Below are 16,630 nucleotides of genomic sequence, written 5' to 3' on the forward strand. Positions count from 1 at the left end.
TAGTCATGGCATACAGCCTTGTGGACATCAGCCTTGTGGATTTCCTGCAAACTGAATATAACTGTTTAAAGACTTGCATCAACATACTGGCTCCAATCTAGATTGGATTGTACAGAAATTGGTGCAGATGACAGAGAGAAGACTGAGCCTTACTTCTCCAGATTTGTACCAGAATATCCATTGCAGGGAGTTGCTCTTGATTTGTCCTGTCATGAGCAAGAAATTTGTCTGAATTTGTCTAAGGACACCAGATAGCCCAGTTCTGTAGGGCAGCTTCGAACCTCAGTTGCTATGACTTTACACAGTTTATTACTTTGTTCATCTACTGTGGCTTATTAAGTTGTGGGTAATTATCTGTATGTGTGAGGAGCAATAACTATTAAACAAAGTAGATTTTCTTTTCAGTGCCTTTAAAACCCCAAAATATGTGAATTCAGGGTGAAGAGATAAAGTTTGCTACCCTGATGTGTATCTGATATGAGAAACAGAACTGCTCTGGGGTGATGTTTAGTATTTTGGGAGAAAAAGGAAAAAAGTAAAATTTAGGAAAGGGTCCTGACTTTCAATAAGTTCTCATTTAGTTATCTCATTAGCCTTCCTGCAACCATTCATTTTTTTCTTTTTTTTTCTTTTTTTTTTTTTTTTTTTTTTTCTTTTAGTTTGCTTTAATCCTTTTTCATTATGATTAGAACTTTTTTTTTTTTTTAAATTTGATTTCACACACAGTTATTAGCATAACATAATCTGTTGCAGGATTGTCTTGGGGATCATCACAAAGAAGAACATATTAGAGCATCTCGAGCAACTAAAGCAGCACGTCGAACCCTTGGTGATTAGATATATCAGATCTCATAATTAGACACATTAGAAGTCAGGAAGCATGAAACTTGTGAACTGTTCAGGGCTTTTACAACATCGGCTGAACAAGGAAATCTTCTTATGCTCAAAATTTTTATTAAACTTTAGATGTGCAAAATCCTTTTGTAGAAATGAAGCTGTAAATGTGAACATACTGTTAGTCACAACATTAAAGGAATATTTGTGTTGTTGAGATCACATCAATCCAGATGGTTGATCTCTTGAATTCCCCAGGTGGGAAGGCACACAGCTAGGAATACTTTTTCCCTGCCTATTGCAAATTAAGATTTTCTTATATGCCAATTTATTTTTCTGATTTGGACAGCTTAAAAAGCTGTTAAATAGCAAAGTATCACATCTTTTGAGAAGCAAAGATAAGCATGTTTTAATTGCAACATTAGATTTTCCCTGTAATCCCCCTTTATCAACATGATTTTAAAAAAATATTCTTATTTTTAAGCAAAGTTCTGTGATTTTATGTAAAGTCTGTGATTCTGCTGCTGTTACCTACAGCAGTCAGTGTACTCCTTTACAAAATGTGCAGTGATACCAGCCAAGTGGCCTGCTACTATGTTGACTGTTGACTTCAGAATCTACAGTTCTAACCATGGTGTTGTGAACTAACCCCTTAGATAGGTGGTACACTTTGCCTTAGTTTAGACATGGGTTGCTAGTTCCATAGCTAAACATACCCACCATGTTTAGCTGCTTATGTGCAAAACATGCTAATTATGTTCTCATTTTATGCTAATATTTCACAAGTATTTCATGCGTCCTTTAATAAGACAAATTGAAATGTACTAACCAGAATAAAAAGGGCAGCAGCTCATTCATTCTGCTCTTTGCTTCTCTTGTGATATTATCCTTTTGGACAGTCTCACTCTATTTGGTGTTTTGCAGTTATAGTTTTAAGAGACCCTGTCATAAGAGCACAGTATGTAAATTGGAAAATGAAAATTTTATTATTCAGTTTATTTTTTTGTGAAGCCATGAACTCCAAAAACTAATTAATTGATGTTTATTATACAAATGTTTCATGGCCAGTACAGTGTGCTCCTATGAATACATTCAATCTGAGCCAGCGTGTCAGACTGGAAGGATCTTTCTGGTTTAAAAGAAGAGGGAAGGGGAGTTTGAATTGCTTGATTTGGGGCCATCAAGCGGTACATCACTTCTGATGGCTAGGTTGGAACACGCCTCCCTTGTGAAATGGGATCACTATCACTTCTTTTTCATACCTCTCTTTTCTTTGTCCCTCTTTGTTACTTTTTTGTTGGCATGTGCTAATCAAAATTAGATTTTTGTAGAAACAAAAAGTTAAATAAAAATTGTAATGGGCTCTACCTGTATGACTTGTATTTCATTAAAATGGACTACAGCTATCAGAGACCATCTGATACGGTGTCTCAGCATTGCTGTGTTTTATCAAACTGGTGGTTCCTCAACATTTTGATAAATAAAATGTTTCTGTTTAAGTAAGAAAATCAGGCTGTTTACTTTTGATCTATTCCTGTCAACAAAAAGGACTTGGCAACAGATTTGTTCCACTTCATTATTTTCCTGCTTGGATTAACATCAATCTTCCATTTATCCTTTTCAGGCGCCTCCTTGGCATTATAACAAAAAAAGATATCCTCCGTCATATGGCCCAGACGGCAAACCAAGACCCCGCCTCCATAATGTTCAACTGAAACCCATAGCTGAGGAGAGAGAGGAAACAGAAGAGGAGGTTCATTTGTTGAATAGCACAACACTTTAGTCTGGGGAAAACTTCTAAAGTCAGAGATGAGCTGGGTTTTTACGTAACAGTGCTGCTGGCAATCAGGAGTCAGTCTGGGGGAGCATGTGGTGAGGTGGAAGGCTGATGGGCGTGTGGGAAGGGAGAGCTGCTGTCCTGCACTGGATGCGTCCCGAGACATCAGGTCTGCCATGATAGTGCAGTGGGTGAGCCGTGCAAAGTGGTGCCATTCTCCAGCCCAGCCTGGTACTTCAGCATTGAAGAGATGTGTAACTAATCCCTGTTTGTGGAGGGATCGTTCTGAATTGAGCCATCTTGTGGAGACTGAAAGGTCTTGCCCTTTTTACCATTGAAAACTGTTGTGTTAACTCATGAAATGTATTAACTATTACTCGTCACCTTTCTACATTCCAGAAGAGCTTTATTTCTCTCTCTCCTGAGCCGTAACAAAGCCTCTTTAAAATTGGTGTGCCCTTTTGAAGCAGTTGTTTCTCATATTGAGATGTACTGTGAGTTACTGAGGTACGATCACAAGAAGGGAGATTTTTCTTGTGCCATTAAATGTGTAAGTTCGTACATCACGAAATGCTTGGGGCAGTGCAGATCCACTGCTACAAAACCAGATTGAACAGGTAATACTGTGCAAGAACCATGTGAGACTTCTTTCAACCCGTGTGCTGTCATGATATGAGAAAACTAAAACCAGATGAAACCAGTACTTTAAAGAATACTGGCTTTGCTGCAGAAAATATCAATAATGAGACCTGGTCTTATGCAATTTTTGTATTATTGAACACACTATGATATATACCAATGTTGTGCAGTATAAGGAAAAATACTGCTATTCTACTAGTTTAAGAGCTGGAACAATTCTGTATACGTGTATCTGGTAAAAGAAATGCATGCTTCAACACTGGAGATCTTTTTCCCCCTTGTAAAATTTGAGAACAGTCATTTTTATTTTTTCTTCTCCACAAAAGACGTTCCACTGCTGACATGGTAGGAAGAAATGTAACTCATAATTTGCACTAAATGTATATTATTTTTCTTGAAGTTTTACCATTCTTTATTTATATTTGTATGGATTTAAAAGATCTATTAAATATGAATCAGTTAATATCTCACATAACTAATTACCTTTTTAATGTGATTTTATAGAATAATTCATAATCCTCTGCAAATAATGGAGGATTAGCAAATGTTTACAACTAGATGAAGGGTTTCAAGAAAATGGCTTCTTTATGATCCAACATACATACAAGATCATTTTCAAATGTAACTTTCACTGCCGTTACCTTGGATTTCCTTTTTTTCTTTACTAGCAGATAACTGGAACAGTAATAGTAGGGTTTTATTTAAAAACAAAACAAAAACCTGCAGGGTTTTAAAAGTAATAGAAGAAAGCAACTACTAGATTGCTTTTGACTCTTCTTTTCTCACAAGTATATAAAGGTGTAAATTATACGTAATCACACCTGAGCAGCAGGGCAGAATTGAATCCAGTACTTGAAACTTTGGCAGGACTTTAAAATTCAGTAGCAACACACACACACTCGGAGGTGAACTGACAGACCCCTAACTTCTTTACAGTATATTGTTTTGTTTCCTATTCATTTTATCAAACCACCACCAGAACTGCATGCAGACAAAAAATGATAATATGCTATAAGCCTAAATTAGGGAGGAAAAAAATTAAGAAATCTGGCTAACAAAAATAATATTTTGTAATATGAGGCTGGATAAAATGTCTTTCTTTTAGCAATTATGGTCACAAGACTGCAAAAATGGCAAGACTATAAACACTAAAAGTCTAACGTAATAATCTTAAATATCTCTAAGGCATTCATCACAGTTACCTCAAACATCTTTATTCACAAAGTACTCAGTATGATTTTATCTTAAGTACAATAAGACAATGAACCAAAATTCTGGCACTTCTGGTGAGCCCCACAAAAATGGCTGTGCTTAAGTAAGTGCACTGTTGAATTTTAACTGTTTTTTCTTAGTAAAAAATCTGCCATCTACATTTTATCATCTCAGCTCTAGCAGCACCTGGAACCGATAGAAAGTGAAATGTGCCAGGGCAATCACAGTGATCAGGCTCTGTGTTAGAAACAGGTTTGGAAATGAAACAGGGAATTGGGCTATGTAAAAATGGCAGCATGGCAACAACCAGCTGTACTCTTCAATGTGAAGTCACTGCTAGTTGTTAAAAATTTGCTGTTACATTACATAAGCCTGAAGAAGAGGAAGCTTCACAATGAGCAAGATTTGGCCCATTTACAGAAGGCAGCTCTGGAAGTTATCTGTGACACTGATTTCTGTTGTCTGATTTATTTTTTTTTCTACAGTGGAAGAATACAAACTCATACAAAGATCACTTTAAATCAGTTTGAAATCTCTGCCATGTCTGATGTTATTGTAAAACACTGCTGTGTGTACTGTATTAACTTGCACCTAATTCTAGAGACTGCTGTCTAAATTAAAATACAGTTCACACTCCTGCTGTGTTTCATTCTGTGTGGATCCTGAGTGCTGCACATAAATTGTGCATCTCTGTTTACTCTTCTTAACCTGCTAAGCTTTCCCTGTTGACATTTAAAATGTCTTCTGGTAAACATACAGTAGAGGTTCTGTTAATGAAGTATGTGTGCCTGTGCTGTGCAACAGAAAATTTCTAACGTAAAACTTGCAGCGCCTTACTCAAGTTACTAATTTAAAATTAAAAAAAAAAAAAAAAAAAAGGTGGTGGATGGGAGGGGGAAGTGTCAGCATTTTTTTTTTAAATCATTCAGATACTGGTTCATGAAGAATGCATTCTTTGTTAATCTGTGATGTTGCCTAGAGCTGTATTTAATATTGATCTTAATGTTTTTATTTATAATAGTGTGGTAGAACTGCATATCATTACAGTAAAAATTCTCCTTACTGTGATGATTTAATCAAGCATTAAAAACTTCTGTATGACCATTTCTTGTTGTCATGTTTTCTCATTTTTTCACAAACAAGATTTGTGTTGATTTTTGCATTTATTTTCCCTGAGAAAATTAACAGCTAGGAATTTTACATACAAAACTAGTAATATTATTTGATGAAAAGAATGCAGTATTTGCACTGGCTAGCATTTGGCTACAAAGCAGTAGCCAAATCAAACCCATGAAACCAATCTGCCTTAAGGTGGGGCATTTTTCCATTACAGAATTAAAAACAAAACCTTTTTTATTTAAAATAGTTAAAAGTGGATGATCCTTTTATTGTCTAAAAGCTGTTTGTTGATGACATACACATCATAGAATGTCCTGGGTTGAAACGGATCTTCAAGATCACCTTGTTCCAACCCTCCTGTCATGGGCAGGGACACCTGCCCTAGATCAGGTCACTCAGAGCCCCATCCATTGAACACTTTGAGGGATAGGTATGTACCTCCCCTCTGGGAAATCCATTGCAGTATTTCACCACTCACATAATGAAAAATGTCCTCTCCCTATCTTGTCAGAATCTCCTCTTTTTTAGTTAAAACCACTACTCCTTGTTCTAGTGCAGCAGGCCCTACTAAGGAGTCAGTCCCAGTTTAAAAATACACAGCACATTAGTCATTTTGCAGCTGCTATAAGAGATTTCCTTCTCCTTTAGGGAGTTAATACATGAATATCATGTCCAGTCTCAGGTCCTCATTTTTGCAGATCTAAGTTCATATTTATGTAACAGTTTAAAAGTTGCATTTTTAAGGTACACTCCAACTCAAACCTTTCCTTGATTCTACTTTTGTAGTACTTGTATGATTTACTGGGCCTTAATATAAAGGTCTCCTATTCTTGAACCATAAAAAGAAGAATAACATGGGAAGTACCTGAGTTTTTTATATATAAAACAAAACTCTAGACCTGTGAATGTTTGTGCTTGAATAATTGGGACATTAATATGCTGAGTGAAAGGGGTGATGTTGTTACATTTACACAAGTAGCTGTGGCATGTGATTACCTTGTGCATTTGAAATTCACAATACTTTTGCAGCACTCTAACCTACATTGTACCTCCAATGCTCCCTTCTACCATAAAGTAACATATAACTGACAATCCTTTGCTTAAAAGAGTAGGAATGACTTACATTTGAGCATGGTGCTAGTGGCCTATCATCTTTGTCAGCAGTAATTAGTATTGCTGTCATTAGTACTGATGTGAATTGCTACAATGGAAGTCGAGTCACTGGACGGTGGCAGGGCTGCTGAGCAAAAGCAAGTGTTATTTTCCATTGTTTCTGGACTGCTACTTAAATCAGCTGCCTGAGAATAAACCACCAAGTGCAACAACAAGAACACAGAACTGGGGGCTAAAGGCCTTGAAAACAATTTGTACCTTGTACAAAATCACTTGGGTTTAATTTTCAAATGTTTAAAACTGGAGATGGCTTCTTCTGATTAGCAAGGTAGCAACTGCCGTGGAATTCCTAATTTCTCTTGTAATGTCAGCATTTCCTTCATCCCCTTAGCTTCCTCCAACTTGAGCCAGCTCCAGCAATGTAAGAGCAAGGATAATGCTTTGCCACAGAAGGGAATACTTTACCTGAGGGGTGGGACACAGCTGGGAAACGAAGAAGGGCAGAACAACCCTGCTCCAGGGACATGGGGCTCAGTTCCCGTATGGCACAGGCGGGCGGTGATGCCGAGTCACTGGCACCGTGCCCGCAGGTGCTCCAAGCAACTCCGGGCTCAGCCCGCCTTCCCGTGCTTCCTTCGAGCGCCAGCCCCGGCCCAGGTTCGGCTCCCTGGCAGGCAGGGCAGCGCCAGGCGGGTGTCGGTGCCCGGCCCCGCCCCGCAGCGCCGCATCCCCGCACCCCTGCTCCCTGCCCCGCCGAGCGCAGCCAGCAGGGAACCAGCGCGTTCCTTAGAAAAGCTTTACTGAGCGCAGGGGACACCGCCACCGAGTACAAAAAGAGCCACAGACACACACACAAAGACAAGCCCGGTCCCGGGCGCGCAGGGCCGCCCTCCAGCTGCAGCCCCCGGGCCCGGCTCAGGGCGCCAGCTGATCCAGGTCCTCCTCCCGCCGGTTGGCCAGGTGCTGCTCGATGATTTCGGCAAAGAGGTTCCTCTTCAGCAGGGAGTAAGCCAAGGGTAGCAACTGGCCCACTGTCTTGTGGAAGTACTGCAGGAGAGAAGGGAAAACCTTCGGCCTCTGTGGCTTTGTTAATCCTAGGAGCAGCCCCACCTCCTGGCTCTGCCCCATTCACACTGCGCCTTCAACCCTCCCAACATGCTGAGCACATCCTCATGCTACAGCTGTGACAGCCACAGCAGGGCAGCCGGGGTGCCCGAGCTGCCGCAGGGAGAGAGAAATCGAGCGTCAGCAGTGCAAGAGATGATGGACCCACTCACTACAGCACCCCAAGTTGGAGTCTGCAGGACTGTCTTGTCCCACCTGGCGGTTCAAGGGGATTACAGCAGTACTTACAGTAACCTTTTAATCACTTCAACAGATAAACATCAGAGCACATTTAGCATTTGCAATGATTATCGTACATGTAAGTCCACTGTATCTCTCAAAGGGGAAAGGATTCAAGCCCTTTTCTACGCCTTGGGCTACAGATAAAGGGCCAGTGTTTCTCTGGCTCTGTAAGCAAAGGGACAGGAAGGCTCCAGCAAGAACTGGAAAACAGCTCCAAGTAGGACAGGGACCAAACTGAGCAAGAATTACGTGTGAAGCCACTGTTTCTTCTGTTCACTAAACTAGAAGATGATTCTAGAAAATAGCTACAAAGTTACATGTGTTTCAAGCTGCAGTGTAACATGGACAAGACAAATTACTGTACTACAAACACAATTTGTTACTGCAGGACTTTGTCAGTGGTTAGTCTCATGTGCTGAGAAGCACAAAGTGTAGAGGATAAATATTTGGGGCTCCACCCACTCAGAAAAATTAGAGGAACCCTTTCCTTCACTGTCCTTCCAGGTGTAGAAAGGTTTAGGCAACTGAAGTAACCTAGTCTCTGAAAGGGCTCTAAATGAGCAGGTATCAAAGGAAAATACCACACATTTTCAGATGCTATATGGAACTTGAGAGTAGGGCATGAAATCTTAGAACCACATTAGTAATTTAACAGTGTATGCCAAGAGTCATCAGATCTCATGCATTTCAATGGCTAAATATTTTAACCAATGTCCAGCACAGCTCTTTTGGGCCTACATTTAGTATTAAAAAAACTTATCTTTCCTGTGATACTCTGGAGCATCACTTAGCCAATACTAGTTTTGCTTCAAGCAGCTGTTTTGCAGGGGTTCATTCATATTAGGTTGAAGTTGAGACTTCATGTGTTATTTTCTAGCTATGGACTGATTACAGCCATGACCCTTTTTCATCAACAGGCCAGTAGCTAATACAGAACAAAAAGCCTTAAGTGTAATTTTAATGTGTAATAAGCGCTCTTAATTAAATCCCCTTACTGATGATATTATATTCACTGTTGGAGAACTAGGGAAGAGACTCCAGGTGGGAGGTGCCCTATGCAGTACAGGCAGGCAGCTGACCTGAGTTCACGTTCTTCCAGCTGGAGTTACTATAAACATCAGGCTGCTTCTTGATCTGGTTGAGTATGAATGCCTATACAAGCAGCTGGGGATAGGGGACTCCAGCTATTCCGTGTATTTGGATCAAGCACTTTACACTTCTGGATTGCAGGACTGGACTTCCATACACCATTTTAAATTCATGTGGAATGATGTTGTGTGACTTTTTAAAACAGTTTTCATGAATTAAGAATATTCTTGCAGACCTCTACGATTCCTAGGGATAGTTAGTCTAGAGCAGAACAACTTCTAGCCCATGTATAAAATAATGTGTAATTTTGAGAATATGGTTTTTGTAGTACTTACATGTGATCCATAGCAAAACAGGTCCATGCCCAGCTCGTACCCCATTCCATAGTCACATTCATCATTAGCAAACTGAACAAAGGTCAGCATTTCTTGGATGGGTGCAAACGCCTTCACTCTCTCCTCATCAGTTGGAGCATCAACAATGGCCTTGCAAATTTTTTTAAGATTAGCTGCAAAAAAAAAACAAAAGCAGATATTAAGATGTTTAAATAAAGAAATTTAATATTGCACAGAAATATTCTGTGCAAAACTATACCCATGTGTCATACTTACATGTAAGGTAAATGGGCAACCCTGAACTGCTGGTGAAGCTTTCCCCTTTCCTTGGAAGCTTATTCATGCCCATCCCTCTCAGTGCCCCACAAAAGGAGATAAGCACTCATGAGATGAAATTGCATCAAAGAACTGATTCTGGTTAAAACAACACTAGGAGAAGAGGGTGGATAAGAAATAAACCCGCACAGCTTTTTGGATCTACATCTACTTGCATAGCTTTGACAATATAAAAGAAAAGGTCATCTAAACTACTATTTCAGGCATTCTTTTCTCAGATTTAACATGTTTCACTGAGTCTCATCTAGTTCCTTTAAAAACAATACTTTGAGGTCATGCAAGTGTGACAGTTAGGACCTTATGTTTTATTCCCATCACTAAAATTTTTTAAGTAGAAAGCATGAATGCAGCTTGTTTTTCACTGAGAGTTGTTTACTTCAAAAAAAAAAAAAATCAGAAGGATACAGTAAACAAACTGCTTACCATTTGTTTCAGGAAGTTCTCTGTATCCAACATCATTTTTGTCTACAGGAACAACTAGGCCTGCTCCATGAAATGCTTTGGTCACCACCTGAATAGAGAGACAGAAAATGGAACATAGCACCATAAGACAGTACTGTGACCTAAAAATAACTCACCTCATTAAACACTAACACCTTAAACACTAACTGCTGGTGGTCAAACCTAACATGCTGTCCTGGCTCCAGGACATCAACTTAGTTTCAAATTGCATCGCAGCTAATTTCAAGTATTGAAGTCTGAAATAACTGCAAACTCCATTTCAGTCAAATTCTGAAATCTAGGAACCCTTGTAGTCACTTGTGTTGCATTGTACTGCATTTTAGTCCCCTCCTACTGTAATTATTTTTGATAGGTATGTAAAAAATCTCTGTTATTATCATCCATATCATCCTTAATGGTCCCTTTTCTAACAGATCCAACCCAGCTGAAAGCAGTTTTCTCCACATCCTCTGTTTGTTTCAGTTTTTAGACTATGCTTACTGGTTTATTCTGGTGGTGGTTTGTTCTTTTTGTTTTATTTTTAATTGAATGCCAAGCTATGATTTACAAGAGTAAAGTGTTTTTATTAAATCCTATTATTTGGAACACACTTATAGTAATCTTCCCTCTCTTGAAGTTTTATGGAGAGCTGATTACTTCTGGAAATTCCTTATGAGGCATCCTTACTGACTAGAAGGATGAAAAAACACGAACAGGAAGGAAATGAAAAAAATTTAACAGAACTTAGTTCTCTCCAGTAGATGAGGAAAGTCATACTTTCTTATCTCTCTGTTTCATCTTCAGGGTTTTTTGTTCCAGAGAATAACCCAGTTCTTTTGCTGTTCTTGTTAGCTTTTCATCTATGTCTTTCAATACAGCATTTTTCTTTTTATCAGTCACTTCCTTAAGTTTTTTTGACAAAAATAATCTGCAAACAGATGAAACATGTCAAGAAAACAAAAAAAAATTAATAGCCTTTTAAACATTAAACCCCTAGATCTTAACAACAAAGACTAGCAGTCCTGAGTTTATTTATACAGAGACTTGAAAATGCAAGCCTCTTAACAAGAGGAAAGAAAATAGTTTGGCACAGCTAGTACTTGGGCTTTTCTTTTCTGTATTACAATCTAGTTTATGCAATCTGCAGGTGCTGAAGGTCCTCCAGCCTCAGTAACTGTTCATCTTTCTATCTTAAGAATTCAGTTAGCTGTTTCTGTGCCATATACACCATTTGTCATCCAAGTCATGCACACAAATACATATTTATGAGCTTCCCCATGGTACTTTCAAAACAAATGTCCTTGTTTAACCCTGCACTGCACAAGGGCTCTTTTGCAGAAGCCACTCCAGCCTGCTTTCACTGACACGTGTCTGTCCTTAGAGAGCTTTCCATTTTTAACTGGCAGGGATGAGATCAGTTGTTTACATTCCTGACACAGGAACATGTAAAGCTCCATGAATCAGACTGAACTACATATCCATGTCAGTGCTATCCTACCACAGGGAAGAAATGGTACTTCTTGTAGATGGTAATTAGATACAAAAAGAATGTTTTAAGGTAGGCAAGAACAAGAACCAGATGCTATTCATCTACTATGATACTCAGATTTCCTAAGTATCTCAAACCACTGTTTGAGATGCCCTTCCTCTACTTAAAAAATTATTTTAACATACCCAGTGGAATTTTTTTTTCCAATTTAGAGCCTGTTACTGCCAAAGTATTTACAGAATGGCATAATTAACACTTATCTATTTTAGTTCTGAAAGGAAAACACTTTCAAAAAGCCTACAAAGGCTTTTGAGAGTCTTAAAACTTGCCAGCAGGGGCAGAAAGTGAGGGTTTCTTAAAGACATAAGATAGTTTCTTATCCCACATCCCACCTCCCAATTAACAATTTCTCTCTATTCTTTTCTTTATAAATAAAAGTAAACATGAACCTTACTTGACTGCAGCAAAGACATTATCACCAACTTGAGAAATCACACAACCCTTCTTAGCTTCATTTGCACCAACCCACACTGGGAGCTCATCTGGCACATCCCTATTGATAAAAATACACACAAAATAGTAAAGCTGTGTCCATTTCTCCTATTTCAAAGTATAACTAAATTTTCTTCTTCACCATGCTGCCATCTCCTTCAGAAACCTGTCAAGAAATGCCCTTAGATCTAAAGCTCTAAAATTTTACAGCAAGCCTTTAAAAGAGCTTGAATCCATACATGCAGAGAGAATAAACATACCCTTTTGGTAATTTGATTTTGTTCCCAGTATCATGGCAAAAGTTAGTGAGTGAAGGTGCTGTGGATGGCTGGTGGAGGTAGATTATTGAATATTTAAATCTAGTCTTCAACACCTGCTCCTGTCATCTTTTGTAATAAAAAAATGAAGCTATGTGTTAAGATCCTGCTACAAAAAAGAAAGATTCTTGTTTTGTGATAGCACACAAGTTATGTTTCATGGAAAGAGAACAAAAGCTATGCATAGCTGTAGTGGAGCAAGAGCACACAGGAAATAAAAATACCTGAAATATCCCATGTGATACTGTGTTCTGCTATCCCCAACAAGTATAGTCTGAAATTCTGGGGGATCATAGAAGAATCTCCAATGAAGATTGAAGTTCACATCTGTTGATTTTGCTTTTTTGTGTTTTCCAGCAATAATATCATATGGTCCAACCAGCTTAAGTCCAACACTTGACACAAGTGCATCTGAAAAGCAAACCATGATTCAGGTGCACATCTAGACCAGGAAGTTCCAGTGTTGTACAGGTAGCAAAAGTTTCCCTAAATTCAGTCAAACACCATTCATTAGACAAGGAAAGCTAAGACATTGTTTTGTCCAGACAGCTTTCATTCAAGAGTTATTACCCTTCTAATAAAAAGCAGCCATCAACAGTGCAATGTCTGGATGGAGATCAGTGCTGAGTGGTGTCCCTCAGGGCTCTGTACTGGGACCAGTATTGTTGAATATTAATCTTTATCCATTACACAACAGGAACAGGAAACCTCAGCAAGTGTGCAGATGACACTCCTGAAGGACGGGATGCCATCCTGGAGGACCTGGACAAGCTCAAGAATTTGGCCCATGGGAATCTCTTCAGGTTTAACAAGACCAGGTGGAAAGTTCTGCACCTGGCAACCCCTGGTATCAACACAGGAGGGGATGAACAGATGGAGAGCAGCCCTGCCCAGAGGGAACTGGGGGTGCTGGTGGGTGAGAGGCTGGACATGACCCAGCCATGGGCACTCCCAGCCCAGAAAGGCAAACATCCTGGGCTGCATCCAAAGCAGTGTGGGCAGCAGGGCCAGGGAGGAGATTCTGCCCCTCTGCTCTGCTCACACCCCACCTGCAGGGCTGCATCCAGCTCCAGGGTCATCAGCACAGCAAGGTCATGGACCTTCTGGAGCGGGTCCAGAGCAGGGTCAGGAAGATGATCAGAGGTCTAGAGCATTCACCTATAAAAATGGGCTGAGAGGGTGGGGGTTGTTCACTCTGGAGAAGAAAATGCCCCAGGGACTATACTGCAGCCTTTCATTACTTTAGTTATTGAAGTTAAGGACAGACATTTTAGCAGAGCCCGTAGCAAGAGGACAAGGTGTAATGGGTTTTAACTAAAACAGGACAGATTCTGACTAAACACAAGAAAAAAAAAAAAAGCCTTATAATGCAGATGTGAAACACCAGAGCAGGTTGCCCAGAGACATGGTGGGTGACCCAGAAACATTTAAGGCTAGGTTGGACTCAGCTCTAAGCAACCTGGCTCTGTTGAAAATGTCCCTGCTTAGTGCAGGGGGTTTGACCAGATCACCTTTGAAGGTCCCTTCCAACCCAAACCATTCTATGACTCTGAAAGATACTGTCAATTTCTAGAGCACACAGAGATGCCAATTTTGTTATATAATAAATTTGGAGAGGCTGAAATTCAGATTTAGTAGTGTTTACACTGAGTTAAAGTCTTTTCACCCTCTCATCATGCAGCTGGGACACCTAACCCCAGATGACCAAAGGGATATTCCATGGCATATGGCATCATGCTCAGCATGACAAAGACTTGCTTTCTTGGAGATGGCTGAACACCTGCCTGCACAGGGAGGTGATGAATTAATTCCTTGTTTTGCTCTGCTTGTGGCTTTTGCTTTCCCTATTAAACTGCCTTTAGCTCAACCCACACATTTTCTCACCTTCACCCTTTTGATTCTCTCTCCTGTCTCACCAAGGGGGAGTGAGCAAGTGCCTGTGTGGTGCTCAGTTGCTGACCAGGATTAAACTATGATACATGAGGAAGCTTTAGTTCAATACTAAACATTTTGAATGCACCTGCAGATTTAGACCACATTTAGTCCCTTTACATTGCATACCTTCAGTAGCTACATTTTAGAAAGGTTGAAGTGTACATCTTTGTGATTATAGCCAGTGTTTTAGTTTACACTCATGTAAGCATCCTCCAAAACCAAAGCTCCATTAAAATGCATCTGACCACCTTCAGTTTGCCTGCCTTCAGGCTGCTTTTGGGAGTGAAAGAAGATGCAAAATTTAAAACCTCACCACTTGGTTTCTCAGGATCTAGTTCCTCACAAAACTTCCAAAACTGGTAGAAGTCCTCAGGCAGTCTAAGCCGATAGCATGTTTCTGCTTCTTGGCAAAGGCTATCAGGATTATCTGCCTGATTTGATCTTCTCTTCTTGACAGCTCCATTTTTTTCACTCTGTAGATTAAAGAAACACAAAATAAAAAACCAATCCAAAACAGAGTTTATTTAGTTGCTTTCTGTCAGCTCTACCAAAGGATTCAACAAAGCTTTTATATTAATGAAGGAAGAAGGATTAGATCCATTAGGGCTTGTTTGTTAATTAAAGCAGCATATCTAGAACATTTGTTTTGGACAGAACCCATTAAAAGTGCAATTTGACAAATGCATTAAACATGTCTGAAGTAGCAAACTGGTACTTTGATATTAATGGGTCAATATAACCAACACAAGTTAGTTAAGTCTGTTAGTTAATTAACCACAGGAAAAAGCAATCCCAAAGTTTAATCTAGTTCTACATTGTTTTAAAATGACCATTTCCAATCACACTGCAGACTGTATACAGTATGCTTATATGTTTTTCAGACAGATGAAAATACTATTCTGTTTTATCAAGTAATACAGGAAAAACCCTCTATTATTTTAGATAATAGAGGTCTCTACTATTTTAACTACTGTGCTATTCAACATCACGACTATGCAGTTTTCAGTGCAGAATTTTAGAAGCAGCTCAAAGGTGAAATTGCTTTTAAAAATGATGTAATGTGAACTGTGGTAGGCTAGGAAATGATGCATACGGGCACACTCTACTGGGGCAGTAGCCCCAACCACCCCATTCCCACATGTGGGAATTGGTAAGAATCGCTACCCCGCCCCAACAGAAAGAATAAAAAAAAAAATAAAAAATAAAAAAAAATAATAAAAAGGAAAAAAAGAGAGCGGACACTTCATCTCTGAAGCAGGGCCGCCGCCAGGCAAGCCGGGCCGCGTGTCCCCGTTCCCAGCGCGGTCCCGCCGGGATGCTGCGGCGGCCCCCGCGAGACGCCCCGCTGGAGCGGCGGCTGCCGCGCAGGAGAACGCGGGGCCCTGTGACTCTTCCCCAGAGCCACGGAGCAAAACAGACCGAGGGGCGAGGAGACGGAGGCCCGACAGCCGCCGCACGGCACCCGCGCCGCCCCACCTGCTCTCCGGCCGCTCCCGCCGCGCCGCGCGGCCTCCGCTTCCCGCCACCTGCCATGCGCTCGCGCCGCCCGCATCCCGCGCGCCCGCCGCCGCGCGCGCCGCGCCTGCGCAGCCCCGCGCCAGCGCCGGAACCGGCCCCGCGAGGGGCGCTGAGGGGGCGCGCGGGCGGGCCGGTACCCCCGGCTGCGGCAGCCCCGGCGCTGCGTGACGGGGCGTGAGGAGGAGGCGCGGCTCACCCCGGATGGCGCTGGAGACAAGTCGGGAGCTCACCGCCATGTTCCCTCAGCGGTAGATACACTCTGTAGATAAGCTTTCGAGGCTGATTTTAAAAAAATCCTGGCTATATACACGTGCAAATTCCTGTCATATGAGTTAGGGTGGTGTATTGGGATCAGACAGAGGAAGAGACGACCTGAAATGTAATCATCTCTTTCAGAGATAAAGGCATAAGAGAGAGGAAGCAATACAGGTTTTCTGCACAAATTAAAAAAAAAAAAAAAAAAAAAAAAAAAAAAAAGCCCCGCTCAGTGGCAGAACCGTGTGTAACCAGCCGCAAATGGGACACGTTCCTCGGTTTAGAGCAGCCCGTGATCACATTATGCAACATCCGCTTACACTGCTCAAGTGCTTTGCATAGGAGGGGGCTGGAGAACCAGTGGCACAGGAGGCGGCAGTGG

At 40.8% G+C, this 16,630-nt stretch overlaps 2 protein-coding genes across 6 annotated transcripts in view; one reads left to right on the forward strand and one right to left on the reverse strand.

The window, feature by feature from the left end:
* Positions 1–5,568, forward strand: part of CLCN3 (chloride voltage-gated channel 3) — a 62,071-nt gene extending 56,503 nt beyond the window's left edge. For 2 of the 4 annotated variants that reach the window (XM_056489481.1, XM_056489482.1), the window contains 2 exons: positions 754–829; positions 2,459–5,568. In XM_056489481.1, coding sequence (XP_056345456.1) covers positions 754–829; positions 2,459–2,617 — 235 coding nt within the window. In that variant the 3' untranslated portion in view covers positions 2,618–5,568. The remainder of the gene's footprint in view (positions 1–753; positions 830–2,458) is intronic. The other 2 variants (XM_056489483.1, XM_056489484.1) reach the window with 1 other exon arrangement.
* Positions 5,569–7,476: 1,908 nt separating this feature from the next.
* Positions 7,477–16,395, reverse strand: LOC130252178 (histone PARylation factor 1). Of its 2 annotated transcripts, none has more exons than XM_056489488.1 (8): positions 16,366–16,395; positions 14,789–14,948; positions 12,765–12,951; positions 12,186–12,284; positions 11,020–11,170; positions 10,225–10,312; positions 9,466–9,638; positions 7,477–7,741 (listed from the first exon to the last, which is right to left on the reverse strand). In XM_056489488.1, the coding sequence occupies exons 1-8, from the start codon at positions 16,378–16,380 to the stop codon at positions 7,610–7,612; spliced, it is 1,005 nt and encodes a 334-aa protein (XP_056345463.1). In that variant the 5' UTR covers positions 16,381–16,395; the 3' UTR covers positions 7,477–7,609. The 2 variants fall into 2 exon arrangements, with proteins under 2 accessions (XP_056345463.1, XP_056345464.1); XM_056489489.1 differs by lacking the exon at positions 16,366–16,395 and adding an exon at positions 15,952–16,058.
* Between the last annotated feature and the right edge of the window lie 235 nt (positions 16,396–16,630).

The sequence above is a fragment of the Oenanthe melanoleuca genome, chromosome 4, assembly GCF_029582105.1.
Source record: "Oenanthe melanoleuca isolate GR-GAL-2019-014 chromosome 4, OMel1.0, whole genome shotgun sequence".
NCBI lineage: Eukaryota > Metazoa > Chordata > Aves > Passeriformes > Muscicapidae > Oenanthe > Oenanthe melanoleuca.

Bases quoted from the DNA above. Each gene is read 5' to 3' on its own strand.
- LOC130252178 (XM_056489489.1), bottom strand. From the start codon at position 16,008: ATGGCAGGTGGCGGGAAGCGGAGGCCGCGCGGCGCGGCGGGAGCGGCC. The intron at 12,952-14,788 runs GTGAGGTTTTAA...TTTGCTTTTCAG, and splicing joins AGATCCTGAGAAACCAAGTG to ATGCACTTGTGTCAAGTGTT. The intron at 11,171-12,185 runs GTAAGGTTCATG...ATCTGTTTGCAG, and splicing joins AATGTCTTTGCTGCAGTCAA to ATTATTTTTGTCAAAAAAAC.